This window comes from Hyperoodon ampullatus (genome assembly GCF_949752795.1).
Source record: "Hyperoodon ampullatus genome assembly, chromosome: 8".
Classification (NCBI taxonomy): Eukaryota; Metazoa; Chordata; class Mammalia; order Artiodactyla; family Ziphiidae; genus Hyperoodon; species Hyperoodon ampullatus.
The window spans coordinates 81,315,335-81,338,384 of record NC_136921.1 but is presented as its reverse complement, the minus strand read 5'-3'; the positions used below and the strand labels follow the sequence as shown (position 1 = coordinate 81,338,384).

At 34.2% G+C, this 23,050-nt stretch overlaps 1 protein-coding gene across 1 annotated transcript; it reads left to right on the top strand.

The window, feature by feature from the left end:
• Nucleotides 1-434: 434 nt before the first annotated feature.
• On the top strand, nt 435-20,295 carry GALNT3 (polypeptide N-acetylgalactosaminyltransferase 3; the record flags this gene model as incomplete). Its single annotated transcript, XM_079710787.1, has 10 exons — nt 435-949; nt 4,719-4,891; nt 8,418-8,567; nt 10,216-10,450; nt 11,297-11,414; nt 12,849-13,049; nt 15,038-15,169; nt 15,379-15,480; nt 19,134-19,286; nt 20,173-20,295. 10 exons carry the CDS (start codon nt 435-437, stop codon nt 20,293-20,295), a joined length of 1,902 nt encoding a protein of 633 aa, XP_079566913.1.
• Nucleotides 20,296-23,050: the final 2,755 nt, after the last annotated feature.

Below are 23,050 nucleotides of genomic sequence, written 5' to 3'. Positions count from 1 at the left end.
CCAGAGCTAAGATTTTTTTAAAAAACTCTAAATATATTTATAAAACTCATTTATGCATATTATGTGGCAGATATTAGGCAGGGTTAACAATGTATTTTTTACTGGAGAGAAGTCTCTAATATTTTATAACCGCAATAGATTATAGTTAATGATAGCAACTGTGTTCTTCCAAAAGTGTAATTTTCTTGAGGGCAAGATATCTTTGTATTGTTATTAACCATAAGAGTACATTGTTTATAGTTTATGTTCAGTTGTTGGCTGAGTGAATGAAGTGAACCATGCCTATAGGAATGAATAGCTACTAACCTGTCATTTCTGTTTATAGGTATTGCAATTTAAGGAAACCTTCTTGCCAGCAAATCTATGATAAAAAATATATGTAACAGAGGAAACTGTAACTGTTATTTGTCAAGTGACAAGCTTTTAATGTCAGAATGGCTCACCTAAAACGACTAGTAAATCTACATCTTAAAAGACATTACCATAAGAAGTTCTGGAAGCTTGGTGCAGTAGTTTTTTTCTTTATAATATTTTTGATTTTAATGCAAAGAGAAGTAAGTGTTCAATATTCCAAAGAGGAATCAAGGATGGAAAGAAACATGAAAAACAAAAACAAGATGTTTGATTTAATGCTAGAAGCTGTAAACAATATTAAAGATGCAATGCCAAAAATGCAAATAGGAGCACCTGTCAGGCAAAACATTGATGCTGGTGAGAGACCCTGTTTGCAAGGATATTATACAGCAGCAGAACTGAAACCCGTTCTTGACCGTCCGCCTCAGGATTCTAATGCACCTGGTGCTTCTGGCAAAGCATTCAAGACAACAAATTTAAGTATTGAAGAGCAGAAGGAAAAAGAACGTGGAGAAGCAAAACACTGTTTTAACGCTTTTGCAAGTGACAGGATTTCTTTACACCGAGATCTTGGACCAGACACTCGACCTCCTGAGTATGTTGAAGAATATTCATTGTTTAGTGTTTATCAGGAGGGTTTTCAGGGGAGGGGCATTAGTTAAGGAAGTTGCTCGTTCTTTACTCACTTTGAGGCAAAGAATCGGCAAATACCATTTATTTAACCTGTCTTAATTATTTTTTGCTTATTGTTATTGAGGCTAGATTTCTATATCTATGTTTAGTCAGGCATTGCATATGTGAAAAATTATCATCTTAGAAATTAGAAAACTGGATTCTAGATCTGACCTCTATAGAACCACAAGTAAATCCTTTATTCTTAAATGCTTTAGTTTTCTCAGCCATTAAGGAGGAAATATGGGGTGGATTTTATGGGAAATGTGGGAGGTGGAGGAGTTGTTTCTGTTCTTCTGTGTATTGCTATAGAATAGAAATATTAAAAACTGTGCCAAGATTTTGGAGCTATGATAGTTTATGAGCTAAGTCATGGACTTTGTGGCTACTTTTAGTGCTATAACTACATTTCAGAATGTCCTGTGTTTTGTAACCTTTCTTTTAAGAGACAGTATTGTTTTAATTACTAGTTCAACTGTGATTCTTTCTCTGGAGTTTTGTTGAATAAGCTCTTGTATTTATAGAGTTTTCTCCCTTTCTCTTCTGAGAGGCCAACATTGCTTTTCATTGTCACTTTGTTTACATGTTTAACTCAAATATACAGTATTTTGATTAAAATCCCCCCCAGCCCCCAATTCTACTGTGCTGTCTTTTTGTTCTTAGTTTACCATCTTGTTATCATTGAGGTAGTGTTCAAATGCTCTATTTGAACTGAAATAGTTAAAATGAATTTCAGCACTTTCAAACAATCTGTAGATTTGTTAAAAGTGCAAGATAGACAAACTGTAAGCAAACAGGGCCTACATACTTTGCTTTCTAGTTATAAGAAAATTAAATTTATAAGTGAACCTGAAGAAAAGTACTTTAGTTGGCTTAGATCTATTGCTTCCTTCATATTTTTCTAGGTTTATGATCATGAATACCTGCTCCAACTATGAGTTCCTCAATATTGAAGCTGTGTAGATTAGATTTCTGTTGCTCTATTCTAATCTGTGTGATTCAAGGTTAAATTGCTCATCATTTTAAATGAATGTGTGAAGAAACAAATGAATGTAAAATATTCTAGTTGTTCTGACAGGGCATAGTATAGTTCCTTTTTTATGCTAATAGGTTAAAATACAATATGGCCCTTTACTGATTTTGGGAACGGTCTTGACTGAAAAGCAATCCCCATCACAAATCAAGAAGCATGATTTTTATTCTTTGACATGACAAAGGGAGCTCAGGATAAGGCTTTTCTCCAATATAGCTTTGAGAAACTGCAGTAATATTCAATAATGTTAATCAATATGTAAGTGCAAAATAGCTATGCACACAAAGAACCTTTTTTTTTTTGGACAGGAATGTGTACCTAGAACTGTGAAGATTTAATACTTTCATACTTTAAATTTAACTTATATCATCAAGGAACACATTTTCTGAAGAACTGCTAATCTTTTACATGCTCATTAGAAATATAGATCCAGTTTCTCCCGAAGCCAGATGGTCTTGTGACTGATAATTTAAGCACATTTCTGTATGCCAAATTTTTCAAATGGTTTGACTGGGAATCTGTAATCACTTTGGCAAGTTATTTGAACTTCACTATTTTAAATGACATGTGAAACAACTTTTAAACATAAGTTGAGCATGCTAATTGTTTCAAAATAAATGGGGTTTATGAAATCATACTGTGAAATTTTATTATCACTTGCATTGATGATATAACATGACACTTTTACTTGATATTAGTATTTATCAGTTAAGCAAATAAATCCTTGCTTAAACTGAGGGAAAGCCTTGTGAGATTAAAGAGATAACACTTTATTAGTGTGAATTTTTATAAAGTGTCATACTTTAAATCTTCAAAACCTTTTTATAATTCTATATTAATACTATATTAATTAGTTACGTGGCAAATAAATATAGGAAAAAAAATTTTTAAATCCCAAAACTCCCTCCCCAAAATGCTTATAAGACAAAATTATAAAGTTTTGTCCTAAAACAGAAATACTATAGTATGGAGTTTTTCATAATTTTTACTTATACTTTTATGTTGGCTTATAAGACTTTATGTATTAAAAATACAAACTTGTATTTAGTCACTTGTTTCCGTGTAATTTTAACTCAAAGATAGATAAATAGGTAGTTTGTGTTTGGACTTTATTTTTAATTGATAGTTTATCCAAAATTCACTTTAGAATAAATCATTTGCTTTCATCTACCAGTGAGGATGAATGTGATTATTTTCTTCTGGCTATGCATGTATGTTACACTTTAAAATCATGATGGTCCTAGAGAGCAAAATCAGTTTCACCTTCCTCCTCTTTTCCTACTCAGTGGTGTTGACACCCTCTCAATATTTTATCCCTAATTTAATTCCTTTCTTATCACTACAAATATTTCAACCTAAAGACATCCTCTCAGGAAAAGATTTGAAACACATTCATACTGAGGTATGGCTGTAAAAGTAGTAATTAATGAGAGTTTGTAGAATATCTCTTTTAGGGTGGCTTTCCCAGGCCACCATTCTGGGGGCTCTGGTTTCCCCATGGGCCCTGGCAGGGCAAACCAAAGTGTGCTGGGCTCCTGTCTCCATGAGTGAATGATTTACTTCCTTATCTTTGGGTTTGAACAGCACTGTTTGATTGTTCACACACTACTTATAGTGGCTTTTGACTGTGTAGGAGGATTTCATAGTCTGTTGTCTAAAATTGTACAACCATTTACGGTTATCAAAGATCCAGTTATTTTACTTATTTATCTTTACCATAGATCACACATGTTTTATGTCCCAGCTTCACTCTGTTTGATTTTACAGTGTTTTGAAGCCCTCTCCTATATGTTATTTCATTTGATCCTCACCTCAACTCAGCAGGTGAGGGACTGTGGTCATCTCCATTCTCAAAGCCTGGAGATTGTACAGACCCACACACACCCCAATGGCTTCATATGAAGGTTATTTTCATTGAGGATGACATTGCTATCAAAATGAATTCAAGATAAATTTATAACTAAAGTTTTTAGTGAATGAGTAATACAACTAATCAGCCAAAAACTATTTAGGGTCTCTCTCCTTACTGGAGCAAAATCTTTAACACAGCATGGCATGTGACATATGGTAGGTACTTAAGTTTTTGCTGAAGGAAATAGGCTTTATAGTAAGCAATTTTTTCCCCTTTTGGTTCAGTTACAGGTTAAGGGAATTGATTAAACTTAGAAAATATTACATTCCTAGGAAAGTATCTAATTTAAGATAATCTCTACAAAGATGAATATTCATTTAATAATTAAAATTGCAAATATTAAGAAAAATGTAGCATTTCTACATGGAAAGAAAAAACTTGGTTTGTATTTGAGCAGTTACAAGTATTTGCTATTTTTACAGGTTGTCTCACTTCTAGGTTATTTTTCTTATTTAAAATGTTATTTGTATTTAAAATTATATTATGGAGAAAGCTTACAATAGCATGTTTTAATTCGTGACATGCAATATCAGTGGACATGATCTCTGGGTGAGTGGTCTATTTGTAAGAAATTTTGTTTTGATCTATTTGCCTTTATATAACATTAAGATCATCTTACATATAAATAAAGTGTCCACTATCATTTCTATTGTTTTAAAGGTTTAAATAATGATAATTTAGTAATGGTATAGCCGTGAAATAAAGTAATAAAATTCATAATTGTTCTTTTACTTTGACTTTTTCTAGATGTATTGAACAAAAATTTAAGCGCTGTCCTCCCCTGCCTACCACCAGTGTCATAATTGTTTTTCATAATGAAGCATGGTCCACGCTGCTTAGAACTGTCCACAGCGTGCTCTATTCTTCACCTGCCATATTGCTGAAGGAGATCATTTTGGTGGATGATGCTAGCGTAGATGGTAAGAAATCACATGCAAATTAGATTGTTTCCTAAGTAAATCTATGTGGCGTTGTCCAAAGTCTATTTGGGTATATTGTGCTCTCTGTATGCCACCTCAGATCTTGAATATAGTGTCTTGGATGCTATATATGATATATGAAGGGAGAATCCAAGGAAGTCCATATTCAAATATTTTGGAGTTCAGAAATGTGTGAAACATGTGAAACACCATTATTTATAACTTTGTAGTCCTCAATATGAGACTTTTATTGTAAGACATAGTGGTTAAGAGCACACACTTGAGCCTTGAGTTAGGCTGCCTTGATTTGAATCCCAGTTCTGGTCCTAACCAGCTATGTAACTTGTGAAAGCTACTTAACCCCCCTATACCTCAGTTTCGTTATCTGTAAAATGGGGGAAATGCCATATTTCATCAAATTTATTGTATAATACATCATTAGTTTACATACCAGCAGAATAAAAGACCCTTACAGCCAATTAAACGAACATGCCATCGCTTATAAGAAGTATATAATTGTATAGCTTAGAAATGAGGGAATACATAAGTAATACATAACTCCTAGGGTTGTTTTAAAGATTAGAAGAATTAATATAAATACTGTATTAATTAATAAATAATATCAAAGTGTAGTTAAAAATTACTGAAGAGTTATCACATCCTGTTTTATTTTGGTGCTTTTAAATATTCCAATACCATTTACAAAGCTAGCCAGAATCTTTATTGAATTTTCACTTAATTTTATGTCAATAATCAGTTGCTAAGTTACACATTTTAAGTTGGACTCACAAGGATAATCAGACAAATACTATAATTTGCTGAGTTTTCAAACATTACAAGTATTTTAAGTACCAAACAGATACAGATTATTTCAATGATTGCAAAATTTATTCCTGAATGAGCCCAAGTTTGGAACTAGATTCCTTAAAGTCAAATTCTAGCTCTAGCACTAATGAGCAGTTTCCTTATATCTGTAAAGTGAGGATAACACTTTTCCATTAAATCCGAAGCACCATCTATTGTAAGGTAAATCATTACTTTACAGACCATGAGAAAAAAAAACCCACTACCTATCAGGTGACATGTCATCAATTAATTATAAGATGTATCCAGACTTTAGACGTGGTTGTAAGTGAAAAAAGTATAACATTTTTAACCTAATGTTTCAACCTAATGTTTCAACCATTTTAATCTTTTCCTTTTCTTTCCTAATCAATGTCTACATAAACATATAATGTTTATCTAATTATATCCATGTCAGAAATCTAGTTTTGAAATCTGACATTTTCATGTAACATTACTAGCCTGTGTCTGTTACCTTCAAAACTTTAGTTTTAAAGACAAAAATGGACTAGATACATTTTAATTAACCATCCACTTTTATTTACCCCTTAGCCTTACTATATGTAATACTACAATAAATATCCTTGTGCTTATGTTATTTTCCTTTTTTTTGAATTATATCCTTAGATAAGTTAGGAGAGGTAGGACTGCTTGGTCAAAGGGTCTGAGTATTTTTTTATAATTCTTTATAGCAATCAACAATAGATTTGGAAAAGTTTTCTTGGTGAGGGCTATCTTTGAATAGTAGTGTAATTTGTCTTATTGAATCAGTCAAAGAACTACCTAATGAGTCCCCACTGTGGAAAATGTGTCCCTCGTTACCATAGAGCTTGTGAAGTAGAAACCATAGTCCCTGACTTCAATTTACTTAAGGAAAAGCAGCATAAATATGTAGGTAATCAATTAACAGATAGCTAAATCCCAATGATAGCAAACAAAATATAATTAAGATTTTCAGAGCATAGACCATGTGCTAGTTAGTTCTTGTCTTAAATGTTTTATTTGTACAATAATCTTTCATTGTATCCTCCTAACAATTCCCTGTGAGGGTTAGTCCTATTAGCCCCATTTTTTCTATTATCTCACTTTATAGGTAAAGAAACCGAGGTACAGTAAGGTAAAATAACTTGCCCAAGGTCACATAGCTAAAAGTAATGGTGCTATAAATCAAACCTAGGAAATCTGATTTCATGGCTTTGTGTTTTTAACTTCATAAAATTAAGGTGTGTATGGGGGCTAAATTTAAAGGGCAGGTAAGAATTTATAGGAAGTTCAGAAGTTGTGGGTGAATAAAAATTTCTTAACATATGAACAGTGGGAGGGTTTATTGAAGGAATCTGTAGTGACTCCGTTTTAAAAATCAACTCCCATTAAGACCTTTAAAATGTTTCTATTTTTAAGTTGCTGCTCTATAACTCTATGATTAAAGCAGAAATAGCTATGATTATATTTTTAAGGCAAATTACAATCCTACTTGTCTTTTAGAGTATTAATTCTGAGGTACTTAGAAGGTGTTTAAAAAGTTAATCTGTTACTCTGAGACGATAATGTTTAGATAGGCTTATTTTTCCATAAAAGTTATTCCTGGACTCTTACCTCCTTCATGAATGTTTAAGCTTTAAATAAGCAACTCTCTTATCTGCACCACTGGAGAATTTTTTAAAATATCTAATAACAGATAAAGTCAAAGTCACCTGCAATTGCTTCTGAAATCTGGCAGAAGCAAACATCTACCCAGGATGTTTGCTGGCGTTCTCAATATTCCCAACTCTTTTTGAGTCTGTGCTATGGGTCCAAGAAGGCCACTTGAAGAACTGCATTATATACTCAACAAAGAGTCAAGAATTCAATGGTGAACAAGCAGGCTTAAGACGTTGTTTAAAAATATGGACAACACTTGATTGACTCGATTGATGTGTTTTTCTTTTACCTGTTATTTTAACTCTTGCTTAGTATGTATGTCATCCAAATTGGAATATTGAGTATCTTAAATTATACACACCCATGACTAAGATTTTGCCTGTTTCTAACCTCATTCCTGATTTACATACTCTTTTCTTCCTTCATATTTTTACTGGAAAAAATTCTGTGTCAGGAGACTCTAGAGCTTTCAAAAATTTTTTGCTAATTCTTTGTAGAAATATTCCCAAACTGCTGTAGCCCTGGATTTTCCTACTCATCTTTCTCTCAAGATTTTGGTCTTAAATTATTTTGACCACTGCCTAAATATCAGATAATTTTTCTTGATACTTGACATTTTTCTATACATTTGCAGATTTAAATGCCAATTTAAATAAGAATCAAATATCTTTTTGGCCAAATTCAGTTTCTTTCACTCCTTTGTCCCTTTTCTCTGGCCTCTAAATGAGTCTTCTTAACTCCTGGGGTCTATTCCTTTGGAAGTCTCCCCCGCCAAACACATTGTGTTTACTGATATGACATGGGCAGGATAACTATGTGTGGTAATGTCACGCATTATAATCATTCAAAAGTTAAGATCTGTATATATAATTTTTGTTTTCCAATAAGAATTGAAGATATAATTTTTGTCTTAAGGATGGATGTGTACAACTGTTAAGATTATGCATGTGGAGGACTCATTGCCCTGTGATTTCTTTATTAGCTTTCATATATATGAAAATATACTTAGAAAGGAGTTAATCTTGATTTTTTTTTCTTACAGAGTACTTGCATGATAAACTAGAGGAATATATAAAACAATTTTCTATCGTAAAAGTAGTCAGACAAAAGGAGAGAAAAGGTCTGATCACTGCAAGGTTGCTAGGAGCAACAGTAGCAACAGCTGAAACACTCACATTTTTAGATGCTCACTGTAAGTATACATGTATAGACATAGTTGTAACATTTTCCCTCCCCCTCCCTCTAATTTAAAAGGTAAAGAAGTCTTTTCTTTAAATGACTAATTGCATTTTCTTTAACATCATTTTCAGCTAGTGATTATAGCAGTGACAGCCCAAGCAGATTACAGCTCTGGGTAGGAAATTCCTTTCACTTATTCAAAGATCTTACGTCCTTTTGTTTGAGGCTCCTTAACTTTATGGCCTCCAGTGGCCAGCTTCCCCAGCGAGTTATCCATGCCTAGGATTTTTTCATATGCTCGTTTTGTCAAAAAATGTGGTTTTCCTTACTATTCTTGATTACTACACTTTAAAGTGAGTGAAAGTTTTGTTTGTTTAAGTGTAGTCAACCCTATCATTAAACTTTGTCCTAGTCCTAACACTTTGACTTTTTATATTTCAGTTCTTTTTTTCCCCCCCAAAGATTCACACACTCCTTTTTGTGCCAAGTTAGGGGTGCCCCTTTACAGCTTCTGGTATCTTTCCCATGAATGTTGTTAGTTTTTGTTTTTGTTGCTGCTGGGTTTTTTTTCTTTGTATTTTAAGTTTTTTTCAGTGTCAGTGATTTTAAATAAAGTACTTAGACAGTAATTTTAGAGTCAATGTTTAATGTACATGTTAGGTATTACTAAAATGTCACTTATTCCCTCAAGCTCTAAGTTTAGTGAGTTTTACTCTTTGTATGAGTGTTTAGCTTTGGATTGGCCAGACTTTAGGTTATGTTTGACCAAGCAAATGGTTTTGAGCATACGCTAATTGTTACAGAAGGGCTTTTGGATTTGCTTGAGTCTCTTTAGAGCTTTCACATTCAGTATTCTCTTAATACCCGGCATTTAAGAAAGGTCTAAAGGTAATCCAGGAGAGGTGTTTTCAAAAGGAAATGGCTGCTTCTCCAGCATTCCCTCTCCTGGTCCAAAATTACAATACTGTCAGACTGGGCATTCTTCCCCTCCAGGCAAATGTGTCTGATGGTCCTCCTGGACCATGACTGCCAAACTCCACTGAATGATGGGAAGCCCTGAGTAGCACTGTACATGCCACATCTCCTGAACTCTATGTGTGATGTGAGACAGCCTGGCCTGGGGCCAGAACCCAGACCTTTCTTGCCACTCCTCCACTCTCTTTCATTAGGGCTGGGCAGGTTTGAATGGTGCTTTGTCTCCAACTGCTAAAATCAGAATATTCTGACTCCTTTACTTGTTTTCTCCTAAGACCTTGTCAGAGAAATGAAGATTTCAGTTACTATACCTTACTCAGGGAGACAAGTTTAAGTAAATCAGAACACTTCTGGAACTAAGTGGTATGGATCAGCAAAACATTATCCTTGATTCATAGCCCATTTTAAAGAGAAATACACAGTCTGAAACTTAAATATATCAGTATCATTTTGCTTCCATTATAAGGTTAAAAAATCAGTCATTTCCTAACTATGCTTAATCTTGTCTTATATTTTTCATCCTACCCTTATTTCACAAGAAACCTTTAAGAAATCTCTGCTATATAAATGTTCAAAACACTAATGACTTGGTTATTCTCATTTCTCTGTAAACCCTCTTCCAAAACACAAAAGGAAAAAAACCCTGAGTGTTTTCATTGAATTAATTAAAATTGTATTCCTTCTAGGTGAGTGTTTCTATGGCTGGTTAGAACCTTTGTTGGCCAGAATAGCTGAGAACTACACTGCTGTCGTGAGCCCAGATATTGCATCCATAGATCTGAACACGTTCGAATTCAACAAACCTTCTCCTTATGGAAGTAACCACAACCGTGGGAATTTTGACTGGAGCCTTTCATTTGGCTGGGAGTCACTTCCCGATCATGAGAAGCAAAGGAGGAAGGATGAAACTTATCCAATTAAGTAAGATGATTGCTCTCAAAGTCTTATATACAGTTCAAGTATTTGAATATGTATACATTCTCTGCTTTTTACAGTAATTTCTGCAAAGGTAATTCACATTAACAAAATAAAGTATACACATATTCTGTATGGAAGGAATAGGAAAGTCATTTATATATTTATGTACTTGTTTATACATGATGTTACTGAGTAGGAAGTAGAATTAAGTGAGCTCTTATGTCTTCCTTATACTCATTACTTAAGAATCTTTTTTTTTTTTGGCCGAGCCGTGAGGCCAGAATCTTGGTTTCCTTACCAGGGATCGAACCCAGGCCCCCAGCAGTGGAAGCATGGAGTTCTAACTACTGACCACCAGGGAATTCCCTTGAGGATCTTTTTTTTTTTTTTTTTTTTTTTTTCAGTACGCGGGCCTCTCACTGTTGTGGCCTCTCCCGTTGCGGAGCACAGGCTCCAGACACGCAGGCTCAGCGGCCACGGCTCACGGGCCCAACCACTCCGCGGCATGCGGGATCCTCCCGGACCAGGGCACGAACCCGCGTCCCCTACATCGGCAGGCGGACTCCCAACCACTGAACCACCAGGGAAGCCCCCTTGAGAATCTTTTAAGTTTGGTTAGAAGACACAATAATTTTGTTCTGCTAGGGAAGGATACTTAAAGTACTTCCTCCCCATCCCCCAAAACTTGACTTTGAAGATAGCATTTTTAGTTTTTATTAATCTATATAAAGCCTTGAAATTGTCATCTCTCTTTAATTTATTTGTACATTTGATTCAGTTGCTCTTAAAATATGTTTTTTTTTCTTATTTGGTTTTTATAACAAAGTTTAACAATGGATTATTTTTCAGAACACCCACTTTTGCAGGAGGCCTTTTTTCCATATCAAAACACTATTTTGAATATATTGGAACTTATGATGAAGAAATGGAAATTTGGGGAGGTGAAAATATAGAAATGTCTTTCAGAGTAAGTTTATAAATATAGCACTCATACTAAGCAATGAAATATATATTTCTAGATGGCTGATACAGATTATCATGGATGATGTAGTCTTTACTTCTGTGCTTCCTAAAATTTAATTGTTAGAAATTTTAGAATAAATATATTTCCTCTTAAAGTGTAACTTAATATCTTTATTTATTGCTGCCAGTGTAACAAGAAGAATCAGTTAAACGCCTGTGTCCAGGCAGTAACACCAATTAATGCACTTGTAGCTACTGAATTCCAGCCAAGATAAATACAATTAAATCTAGTGCTTCAGGAAATTGGTTGACTATCAAGCGAGTCAGAATGGAAAAACATTTATGTATAATTTTAAAGGACATTGAACTTAACTCTTCGGATTAAACAAGCTTTTTTTCCCTATACATATTAAAAGTTAATATGAGAAATAAAAAAAAGGTTTTAGATGGTCTCCACATGTACGTATTTGATTTCATGAGTTCATTTTCTACAATGATTTTGTCATTCATTTCTTATCACTTAGGCTGGAATGTAGTGGAAAAAGAACTGAACTAGGAGTTGGAAGATTTAAGTTTTGGCTCTGACTTCATCACATAATGGCAAGTGATGATCTTGGCCAAGTTTGAGCTACTTAAGGGCAGGGGTCTTGTTTTATTCATTTAAATATTTATTCATTTAAGTATTCCTAGCCCCCAGCACATGTTGGATCTCAAGCAGTCTGTTGAACTGAACCAAGCTTTCTCACTTGTTTAAAAAAAAAAGAAAGAAAGAGAGAATACAACCACTGCCCTAATATTAGCACATATTATTAAACATGACTTTTAGATTTTTCATTTATAGCAGAACAAACTGTCAATATATTTAAGTGAGTAGGTATTGATTTAGTGATTTGCCATTTTAGAGTTAATGCAAATAAGTTTTTGACCCTCTGTCTCTAATAGTATGAAGTTTTTATGATGATCAAGTTTAATAGATTGTGCTTTGGTAATAATGACTGTCTGGAATTTGTTTCTTGATCACAAAATTGAATATACAAGAGATAAATAGAGTCTGGGCTCACTTACTCCAAGTCTGCTGTGGAAGTCAAATGCAGAAGAGCCATCGGTCTTCTGTGGATACTAGAGAGTTTGCATAATTTTTGCAAAAAAGAAAAAGAAGAAATTGTGGACTTTACTTTTATGAGAGATCTGAAATCACTATTTTGTTAAAGTAATTTCTGAAAATGTGGGGGTTTTTTTGTCTCTTGTGTCTGTACCATTTAATAATAGTTCTTTATCTTTGAGAACTTAAGTTGAACTGGCAGTGAACAGAGACTATTAGTAAAGCTGCAATAAATCTCTTATTTTGTTTTTATTAGTATCTTAAAGGTGAACTTAAAAGCAACACTTTGATTTTCCTAAAATACTGTAAATTTAAACAAATATCATTAATTATCAGGTGTGGCAATGTGGTGGGCAGTTGGAGATTATGCCTTGCTCTGTTGTTGGACATGTTTTTCGCAGCAAAAGCCCTCATACCTTTCCAAAAGGCACTCAGGTGATTGCTCGCAACCAAGTTCGCCTTGCAGAAGTCTGGATGGATGAATATAAGGAAATATTTTATAGGAGAAACACAGATGCAGCAAAAATTGTTAAACAAGTAAGTTAGGACTAAATAATTAAATTACGGTAAAAAATCCACAACAAGTTCACATGTCCTTTTACCTGTTTGAGTCAACTCAAGCCTAAAACATTTTTTTTAAAGTTATATTTAAAGCTGGGCTTTTGAACTCAAAAATATATAACTCATTCATGTCAGTTATTTTTTGTGAAAAAGTCAAGTAAACTGCATTTAAAAAGTTGAGGCATTCTACCTGATGTTACCCTTTTAATATGAAAGATATTTAGTTTTTGTAACTGCTTTGGTTCAGTATTTTACTCAAAGAAAATAAGATTAAGTGGAACTGCTTTTAACTGGTTTTAGGTGATGTGATTAGCACCTAAATCAAGGTGCTAAGTGGCATTTTGAACTGGAGAGCTAGACAGTGTCAGAATGGGGCAGGAGAATTGAACCAGAAGTATCAAACTTTCTTATTTCCAGTTCTAGTTCCACTGCTTCCTGGAGGGGTGACTTTGGCAAAGCCTCTTGAGACTGTGAAATGGTTATGGTGCTTCATAGGGTGGTTGACAGATTGGCCAGACATGGAGCATGTGCTCCACCACGTTTCTTCTCTCTCCCTCCCTGTCTTGAGATAAAATACTTGCCTGTCTCCCAGAGCAGCTGTGAAATAAGGAAATAAGTGCTAACAAATGCATAGCACTGTGGTTGTTATTGACCTGTCCTAGATCAAAGCTCTGCAGAATCATCATGCCTAATGCATTAGAACTGAGTCCCAACAGTTTCAATATTGGATGTGGTAAATGAACTAGACAGTTTAAGGACATGCTTCGGCAAATGACACCCAACTCTTTGTAAGAAACAGTGCCAATTTGCAAGCAGGTATATATTGGGATTAAACGGCATCAACATTTCAAATGTCATAAAGAAAGATCTGGTTACCTCATTTCGCTTTTTCTTTGGTCTCTGGTATCTCCCTGTAACATGTCAGTACCATGCAAAGTCAGAGCACTACTGGGTCAGATTGCTAACTTTTTACCCAGGGCCACCAAAACAAATCGAGCAGATTGTGTACTGCACAAAAGTGCTTGGCTAACCAGGCGAGTGGATGCTCAATACAGTTTATGCTCTCTTGTCACCAACAGAGGGGCAAGTGAGCCAGCAAACCCTTGTTTTTAACATGGGGCAAGTAGGTCCATACGGTAAAATGCATAAGCTACGCAGAAGTCCCTCAGAGTTTCATACTTTTTGCTAAAACACCTGGGTTCAAAACATTGAAGGTGGCAGAGAAAATATTTTCCTTAGTTGAACTGATAAGCTTGAGTATTTACTTTTTCATATATTTAGGCACCCACTGTAATTTTTCTTTAAAATTTTGCCTGTACCAAATACCTTTTCAATTTTATGGCTTTTTTTTAAGTTTTCTTAGTCCTTTTAAATAAGGTAAAGGAAAATAAAATACAATTGATTAAAAACTTGACTTTTTCTACTAAAACATTGTTATTGTTAGGATATTATTAGAAGATATTGTTAGGAGTAAGCAACACCCTTAAAACTAGAAAAAAATATTCCCAACTGTGTTGCTTTTTGTGGTCTTGACTGGAGAAGAGATATGTTACATTATGCACAGTTGGCACTGTTTCTCTATACCTGCTTTCTCACATCACACTTTACAGACCACTTTTGCGTATAAAACTAGGATCAGTTTTGGATGCCCCCACTACCATTTTTTGCCTTCAGCATTTCGTTAGGGATCTTTGTCCCATGACAGAGGTTTGTGGCACAAAGGAAGAATAAAATAGCACTAGGTAGGCACTGCAGTGGTCCTTGATTCTATTTGAAGACAGAGGTGAGCACCCAAGCATACTTGTTGCCTGAATGAATGGCGACTGTAGTTAAATCGTATCTTACATTTTGGCCCAGAATTTTTTTTTTAAAGACCTAAATGTAAATACAAATAGTAGCATTTGAAGTACTTTATCAGTGCTGTTTTAATTAAGCATCTGCCTTCACTTCTCATCTTTCTCCAGAAGTCATTTGGTGATCTTTCAAAAAGATTTGAAATAAAACAACGCCTTCAGTGTAAAAATTTTACATGGTATCTGAACAATATTTATCCAGAAGCGTATGTGCCAGACCTTAATCCTGTTATAGCTGGATATGTGAGTATTTTCCTGTTCCTTTTTACTTGGTATATTCCCTTCCACCAATATCTACGTGGTTCAGAAAAATTGCTGAAATATTTTCTGTTTTATTGCTTTTGAGATTTTACATTATTATTATTAACACCACTTCCTGAAATTAATTGCAAAAAAATATAAACCACATAGATTTTTTTTAAAAAATTTATAACCTGAAAATTTCCCTTTAGATTAAAAGTTTTGGTCAACCTCTATGTCTGGATGTTGGAGAAAATAATCAAGGAGGCAAACCATTAATTTTGTATACGTGTCATGGACTTGGGGGAAACCAGGTGAGCACTGCACTAAAAATCCTCCCTTCTCTTTAGTACCTACAAACAGAAGTAAGTTGTTGCACATTTTTCAGAATCCCTAAATCAATTTTATGTTCCGGTAAACTGGTATGTGAAATGTTTTTAGATTAAGTTTGGCAATTCATATAGAAGTTGCAGAGTACTTTATTTTGATTTTCACTCTGCCTCTGAAAGCAGTTTGAGGTTGCTTACCCATTTAGTAGAAAGGCAAATGAGAAAATAATAGAATAATGCCATTTGAAATGAAAAACAGGATCTTCTATGTGAATCTTTGATGTTGCTTGACTATTAGCATGGTGATTTTGCTAAATTATACATAAAGGCTATATTTAACTGGATTTGACAGCAAATAACATCATGTTCATACTGTATTTTTGTGGTCCATGATATTAAAAGTTTGATGGAGATACACACACACACAAATATATACAGATACGTATACATATATGTACATATATGTCAGTGATGTGTATATATATTCATATCTTAAAATTTTCCTTACACACTATATATTAGAAGAAAAAATAATTATATAAATAGTTACATTCTTTTAGAAATAACACTGGACTATCCTAGTAAAAATCAAGGTTTTGAGCAATGAGAAATATTTCCTCATTTGTAAAAATCTTATCACTAAATGTAAATACTTATAAATTTATTTCAGGCTTCTTCTAGCATTACATCTATTTTATCGTAAAAGTTGAAGATATATTTTATACATTGTTCTGTCTGTTTTTCTCCTATCATTGCCATAAAGATGTTTTTATAGTTCTGTCTCTAAAATAATTTTTAAATTATAAATAGCATATAGCCATCTTTTAGAAATTTGGGGATGCTGAAATAATTCACATATTCCTTCAACAAGTATTTGTTTGGCGCCTATAATGTAACTCACACTCTTATAGTAGTGAAAAAGACAAAGTCTCTATCTTGTGGAGCTTGTATTCTGAATTTAATTCCAAGTGTGACAGAAGCCACCTGAGGATTTTGAGCTAAAGAATTATATTTTCTAGCTTATATTTTAAGAAGACAACTCTGGCTTCTATCACTCTGACATAGCCATTGATTTTATTTTGATTTATTTCCTTTAAATGTTATTTTCAATCAAGCATTTCATTTAAACTAGTTTGGGAATTGTAGTTCCTTGAGTGCTAGATGTTTTTGAGATATCATCTAACTCGATCATTTCCTCATGTTCCCTTCTACTGTTTTGACCAGATACTGATATTTTTTATAGCATAAAACTCCATTGTAACAGTATTGCACTATGCCAAATGAAAATAAGTATTTTGATAATGTGACTAAATTGACTAATATACTGGTGCAGTGCAGTTTAATTCATTATGGCTTTGTAACACAATGCTTTGCCTCTTCCCCTTTCTCTTCCAGTGTAGTTGTCCTGGTTCTAAGTTAAAATTCTCTCCAGTGTTCTCAGCTAGATAATAACATACTCTTTGGTTGTCTAAGTATCTTCAACTATTCTCCATTCCTTATAACTTCCATTTTAATGGTTTTTAAAAAATAATATGAGTAATGTAAAGTTCTGGTCAGCCTTCCTTATCATCTTTGAAATCCTAAGGTTTATCTTTCTTAAAGAAGTACAGCCAGAATGCTGTTTTCATGATCTAAACCCATTTTTTTCAATGTCTCCATCTGAAGAGCTATCAGCTATAAAAATATTATATTTGTGGAATGAGATAAATTAAGCATGAGGCTAAGACCAGGGGAACTCAAGATTAATTCAACTAATGTTTGTGGAGTGCCTACTCTAATACACATAAAGGGTTTAGAACAGTCCCTGCCTAGCACATAATAAGGGCTCAATAAATATTAGTGCTAAGACTAATAATTTCACTATTGAAAATCAATTATGTTCACTCATTTTTTCTTTGGAATGTCAACATTATGAAATATTTGATGTATAATGGATGTTATTACTAGATACACTGCCTGACTTTGGTCTATGGTGAAGTCAGCTAGCTACACACACAATTCCAATAGAGTGCTATGAAAGTTATCTCTGATGGACTATGTATGGGAAGCCTGAGAAGAGTGTAATTTCGTGCATAAGACAAGTTCAGGGAAGACTAAAGAAGGAAGGTAATATTTGAATTGGCTTTTGAAGGATCAAAAGGAGTTAGCTAGGCAGAAAAGGATCCAGAAAGATATTCTAGGGAGTAAAGCAAAGTGGAGTTATGGATACATATGTTCTGCATTGGTAGAATTGTGTGAAAGGAGCATAGTGTATAATTGGGACAATGGTTGATGTTAGACTGAAAGTGGAAGATTTCACGTACCAATTAAGAAGTGTGGGGGCTTCCCTGGTGGCGCAGTGTTTGAGAATCTGCCTGCTAATGCAGGGGACACGGGTTCGAGCCCTGGTCTGGGAGGATCCCACATCCCACGGAGCAACTAGGCCCATGAGCCACAACTACTGAGCCTGTGCGTCTGGAGCCTGTGCTCCACTACAAGAGAGGCCGCGACAGTGAGAGGCCCGCACACCGCGATGAAGAGTGGCCCCCACTTGCCACAACTAGAGAAAGCTCTCACACAGAAACGAAAACCCAACACAGCCAAAAATAAATAAATAAATAAATTAATTAAAGTACCCTTAATTAAAAAAAAAGTATGGACTTTATCTTAGCAACAGTAGTGATTGTGAATCACTAAGCAGGGAATGTAGGGATCAAATCAATGTTACAAAAGACTAACTGGCAGCAGAGTGGACTGAATTATAGGAGCAGAAATTGGAGGTACCTGGAGGTATTGCAGTAGAGATTTTGAGTGCCTGAACAAAAGAAGTGAGGATGTGGAAGTAAGGATCGGTGGGATGGTAACATCTGAGAGGAAAATTCAGTAAGACTAAGGGGCTACTTAATTGGACATGTGGGGAGAGAGAAACATCAATAATAGTAACAATAGCTAAAAATGTATTGAATGCTTACCATGTACCAGTTATTGGTCTAAATGTTTTACATGTATTAAACCATTTATCTTCATAACCCTATGAGGCAGGAGTTATTAAATTACCCATTTTACAGGCAAGGAAACTGAGGCAGGAAAAGTGTCATCGTGTGCCCCCCACCCCCCACCTTCGTGCGGCTTGCAGGATCTTAATTCCCCAACCAGAGACTGAACCTGGGTCATGGCAGTGAAAGCAACGAGTCCTAACCACTGGACCACCAGGGAATTCCCAAGAGTACCCTGTTCAAATGTTTCTAGTTTAAATGAAAATGCCATTAACTGAGATGAATAAGAGAGAAGAAACACTTGTGGAGAGAAGGAGGTAGTTAATGGGCTTGCTAAATGTTTCCAGGCTCTTTTCTGTGGCAAACCTATTCTAGCCTCCATCCTACCTGATAGCTTCCAATTTCTGACATGGGAAGGAAGACAATGCCTTCTTAATTAAGTAACTATCTGTTGGTGATAGGCTGGAGAAAGGCTATAATATCTTCTGTCCCAAAAACTCAGGTTATGATTCTGATACTTACTTCATTGTATTATTTTGGTGAAGTACACATGACTCCATTATTCAGTGAGTTGCTGATTTTTTTTTTTTTTTTTTTGGCGGACAATTTTGCAGCTGAGGATATAGAGTGCTCTCATCAGTAACAGCATTCTTCCTTTCACAGTACTTTGAATACTCTGTTCAACACGAAATTCGGCATAACATCCAGAAGGAATTATGTCTTCATGCTGCTCAAGGTGTCGTTCAGCTGAAGGCATGTGCTTACAAAGGTCACAAGACATTTGTCACTGGAGAACAGATATGGGAGATCCAGAAGGTACCTCAGTACAATTAATTCACCCCTTTATGTAATTATTTTGATTAGCTCTAATTGCTTTTCTGGAAAAATACATGAAACATACTATATTGATATTATCTGTCAGAATTTCTGTCTTTGTTAACTTTGTCATTATGTATGTCTACCCATGTGGTAAGAAAGAAGATATCTATGAATTAAATACTCTTAGGAGCAAAATAGTTATAAAATATCTTAGAGCATGTTTTATGCAGTTCAACATGTCTGTGGATTATTAGTATATTTGTTTGTATATGTTTTAGAATTTCTTATGATGCTTCTTGTGACAGTCATACTTTTGTTTTCCTGGCAGAGAAGAGAAAAATAATCACTTTTTCTTACCTAAAGTGATTAATTCTTTCCTTCCCTATTTTAGTACTTTTTCATGAATCTAGAAATGAGAGAATATGTGAAAGGTTTTTTTTCTGTTTTTAAACATATGTTTTAAAGCTTAGCTGGAAACTAGGAGTTCTTACCTGAATATTGTTTCGTGTAATTCTAGAACACTATAAGACTGACTTTTATGACAGGATTTTTTAGAGATCACTTATATCACTTATATCACTTACATCAGTGAAATATTTGTTATTTGAGAACTTGATTGAGACCTTTTTCTGCATACCTCTCTTCATTTATATAACACCTTCTGTGAATTGAACAGTGGTGGCATAAATGATGTTGCCTACACCAAAAACCAACAAGATTTTATCAGACATAGTAGATATTAGAAAGATTAAAAGTTAAGAATGGTGTATATTTGTTATGTAAGTCTCCCTTTGGCTTCCATGAAACCATAAAGTGTTTTTATATTTTTCTGTTAACTTTGAGTTTTGAAACTTAATGTCTGTTGTATTTCTTTTTATTCTAGGACCAACTTCTATATAATTCATTCTTTAAAATGTGCCTTTCAGCAAGTGGAGAGCATCCAAGCTTAGTGTCATGCAATCCATCAGATCCACTCCAAAAATGGATTTTTAGCCAAAATGGTTAAGTGTTCCTTAAAATTAAGGAGTTGAAAAAGGAGATATTCTTTCTCATAAAACTGTGACTAGGCATACACTGTAGTTTTTGAAAATTATGCAAAAGCAGCTAACTGTAACTTATTCCAAGTGCATTTTTCTTATTTATATCTTAAAATGTCTATGTAGCACCGCTACAGAAATCCCTTAAGTTTCCATTTCAAAGCACAATAGCTAGTAATACCAAAGACTATTTTGAAATGTCCAGATGCAGAGGAAAACATGTTTACAGTATGGTGAAAATAATTTTCCAAGTAAAGTGATGTTTGTGTGCTTTGTACGCTTGAGAATATGAAAAGCTACATTCACACACTCACAAGTTTAAAAATTTCTTCTAGTTTTTTTGGGGGGAGGGAGAAAGATTTGATACTGTATTTTTTTAACTACATAGATATGGATCAATGAAGGTAAAAAATTGGCCTTTGTGTAAAACCAGGAAATTTTTTATAGAGCTAGAATTTATTATATAAAAATGCAGGTAAACTTCTTTTGCATTTTGTTAACTTATCTGTCAAATATTTCCTTAAACATGAAATTAAATGAATAAGGAGAAGACTATTTTTAACACTTCAATTTCTTGGCAAATTTAAAAATATTTCTTAGTCTAAAGTTCACTTGACTTGAAGCAAAAGACTTAAAAAAATAACTATACTGTGTGTTTTCCCAAAGAAATTAAAAAAAAAAAACCTCTAAGTCGCTATCTGTTAAAAAGGTGTCTTTGGGGGCTTCCCTGGTGGTGCAGTGGTTGAGAGTCCGCCTGCCGATGCAGGGGATACGGGTTCGTGCCCCGGTCCGGGAAAATCCCACATGCCGCGGAGCGGCTGGGCCCGTGAGCCATGGCCGCTGAGCCTGCGCGTCCGGAGCCTGTGCTCCACAACGGGAGAGGCCACAACAGTGAGAGGCCCGCCTACCGCAAAAAAAAAAAAAAAAAAGGTGTCTTTTTCCTTTCTGTTAGTCTTTTTTCCTATCAAAATTCACTAATGTTGAATGTTTATGAAATTGAATTTCAAATGCAGAATACTTGACTCATTTAAAGCAAAAATTTTTTTGTTACTGATTCAATTATAGATTGTCTTTGTAATGAATTTTTTCACCAAAAAACCTTATTACGATCTATGGAAAACACAATAAAACAAATTCTTATCACTATTGTAACTATTTAAGTTTTTTTTTTATTTTTTGGATAAAATATATAACTGATAATAGCTAGGGAAAGCATGAATTTTGTATCCTGAATTTCTAAGCACCCACTGCAGAGTCATCAGATATTTCTGAAGGGAAAAGACATTTAATAGTAATGGCATAAAAAGTGGGGAATGGAGAAGATTCTGTGTTAGATATTTAGAAAATTTTGTACCAATTTCTGATATCTTTCCTTGAGCATATGACAGAGTAATTTTTTTAAAATGTGACGCTGACTGAGAAGATTTAACAATTTTTGGTCATTTTATATATAGATTTATTCTTATTGAAGAAGTAATGTATGATTGGCTTTATGTTTTAAACCTGGCTTCAGTTGTACATAAGAAAATATTTTAAAGTTATTGGCTCCATCTTCTCATTGTTTGTACTTTGAACTTACATTAAAAAAAACTCTGCACTCTTTAATTTATTACAATGCCAACTTTTATTTTAATTCAACTGATATTTATTGTGTGTCTAACTTTGTGCCAGAAGTTGTGGTAGGCATAGTAAGACTTATATTGCCTTTGAGCTTAGGTCTTATGCAGAAGAAAGACAAATAATTTTGAAATAGCACAGTGAGTGACATTATGACGTTATATTTTATGATGCAAATGAGAGTTCACTATTCATATTGAATATTTCTTTAGTAAGTAAAGGTATTTCTTTATTACTTTTTCTAATACTAATACGTATTCTGAAATATACACTAGAGCCCACATACATGTATAATTTCTGTTTCTCAATTCATTAACTCTAGAGTGAACATCCAGGAGCAAATATTGCGCTTAGAGTTCATTGTATCTCACAAAACAAAACAATTCCCCAAAGGTATTTTATAAATTATGAGCTTAAGTCAAGCATATTAAAAACAAAAAACAAAAAACAAATCTGAGCTCCCTCTGTGTATTAGTCATGTATCATCATGTTAAGATCCAACCAAAATCTATATAGATTAGGTTGATTTTATTATGTCTTCATTATATGCATTCAAAGGGAGAATCCTTTTTACCTGATTTGGGAGCCTCAGGCTGTTGCTCAAGTGTCATATAATTCATTTCATTAAGAATTTGCCCTTCAGGTAGAGGGTAGTATCTTTTAAAATCTGAATTTTGAAACGGTGCTAGCAGGAAGTTATTTATGGAATCTGGTTGCCATCTACCTGAGAGATTTGAATGCACTTAAGTGTGAAATTGTGGAACTCTTGTTCAGTTTGAAGCTACCTGGGAAATGGTCTAGTGGCTGCAGAAGACCTGGTATGTTGCCTTCACTCCAGAGGACCAAACCTACTCAGGTAAACCTTATGGGTGTAAAGCCATGATGTGACCACACAATTAACCACAGCAGAAAATAAGCAGTAAACTAAAATTGCCTACTACTACAACTGATGGTAATGAACGTTTAAGTCCCTGTATTGACAGATAATTGGCCTTACTGTTGATAGACAACTTAATTAAATACTATGTGAACCATCAAAATATAAGTTCAAAAAGATAGGAGCTACTATTTCTGAGAAAATAAGGTTGGATGCTTTGAAGAAGCTAG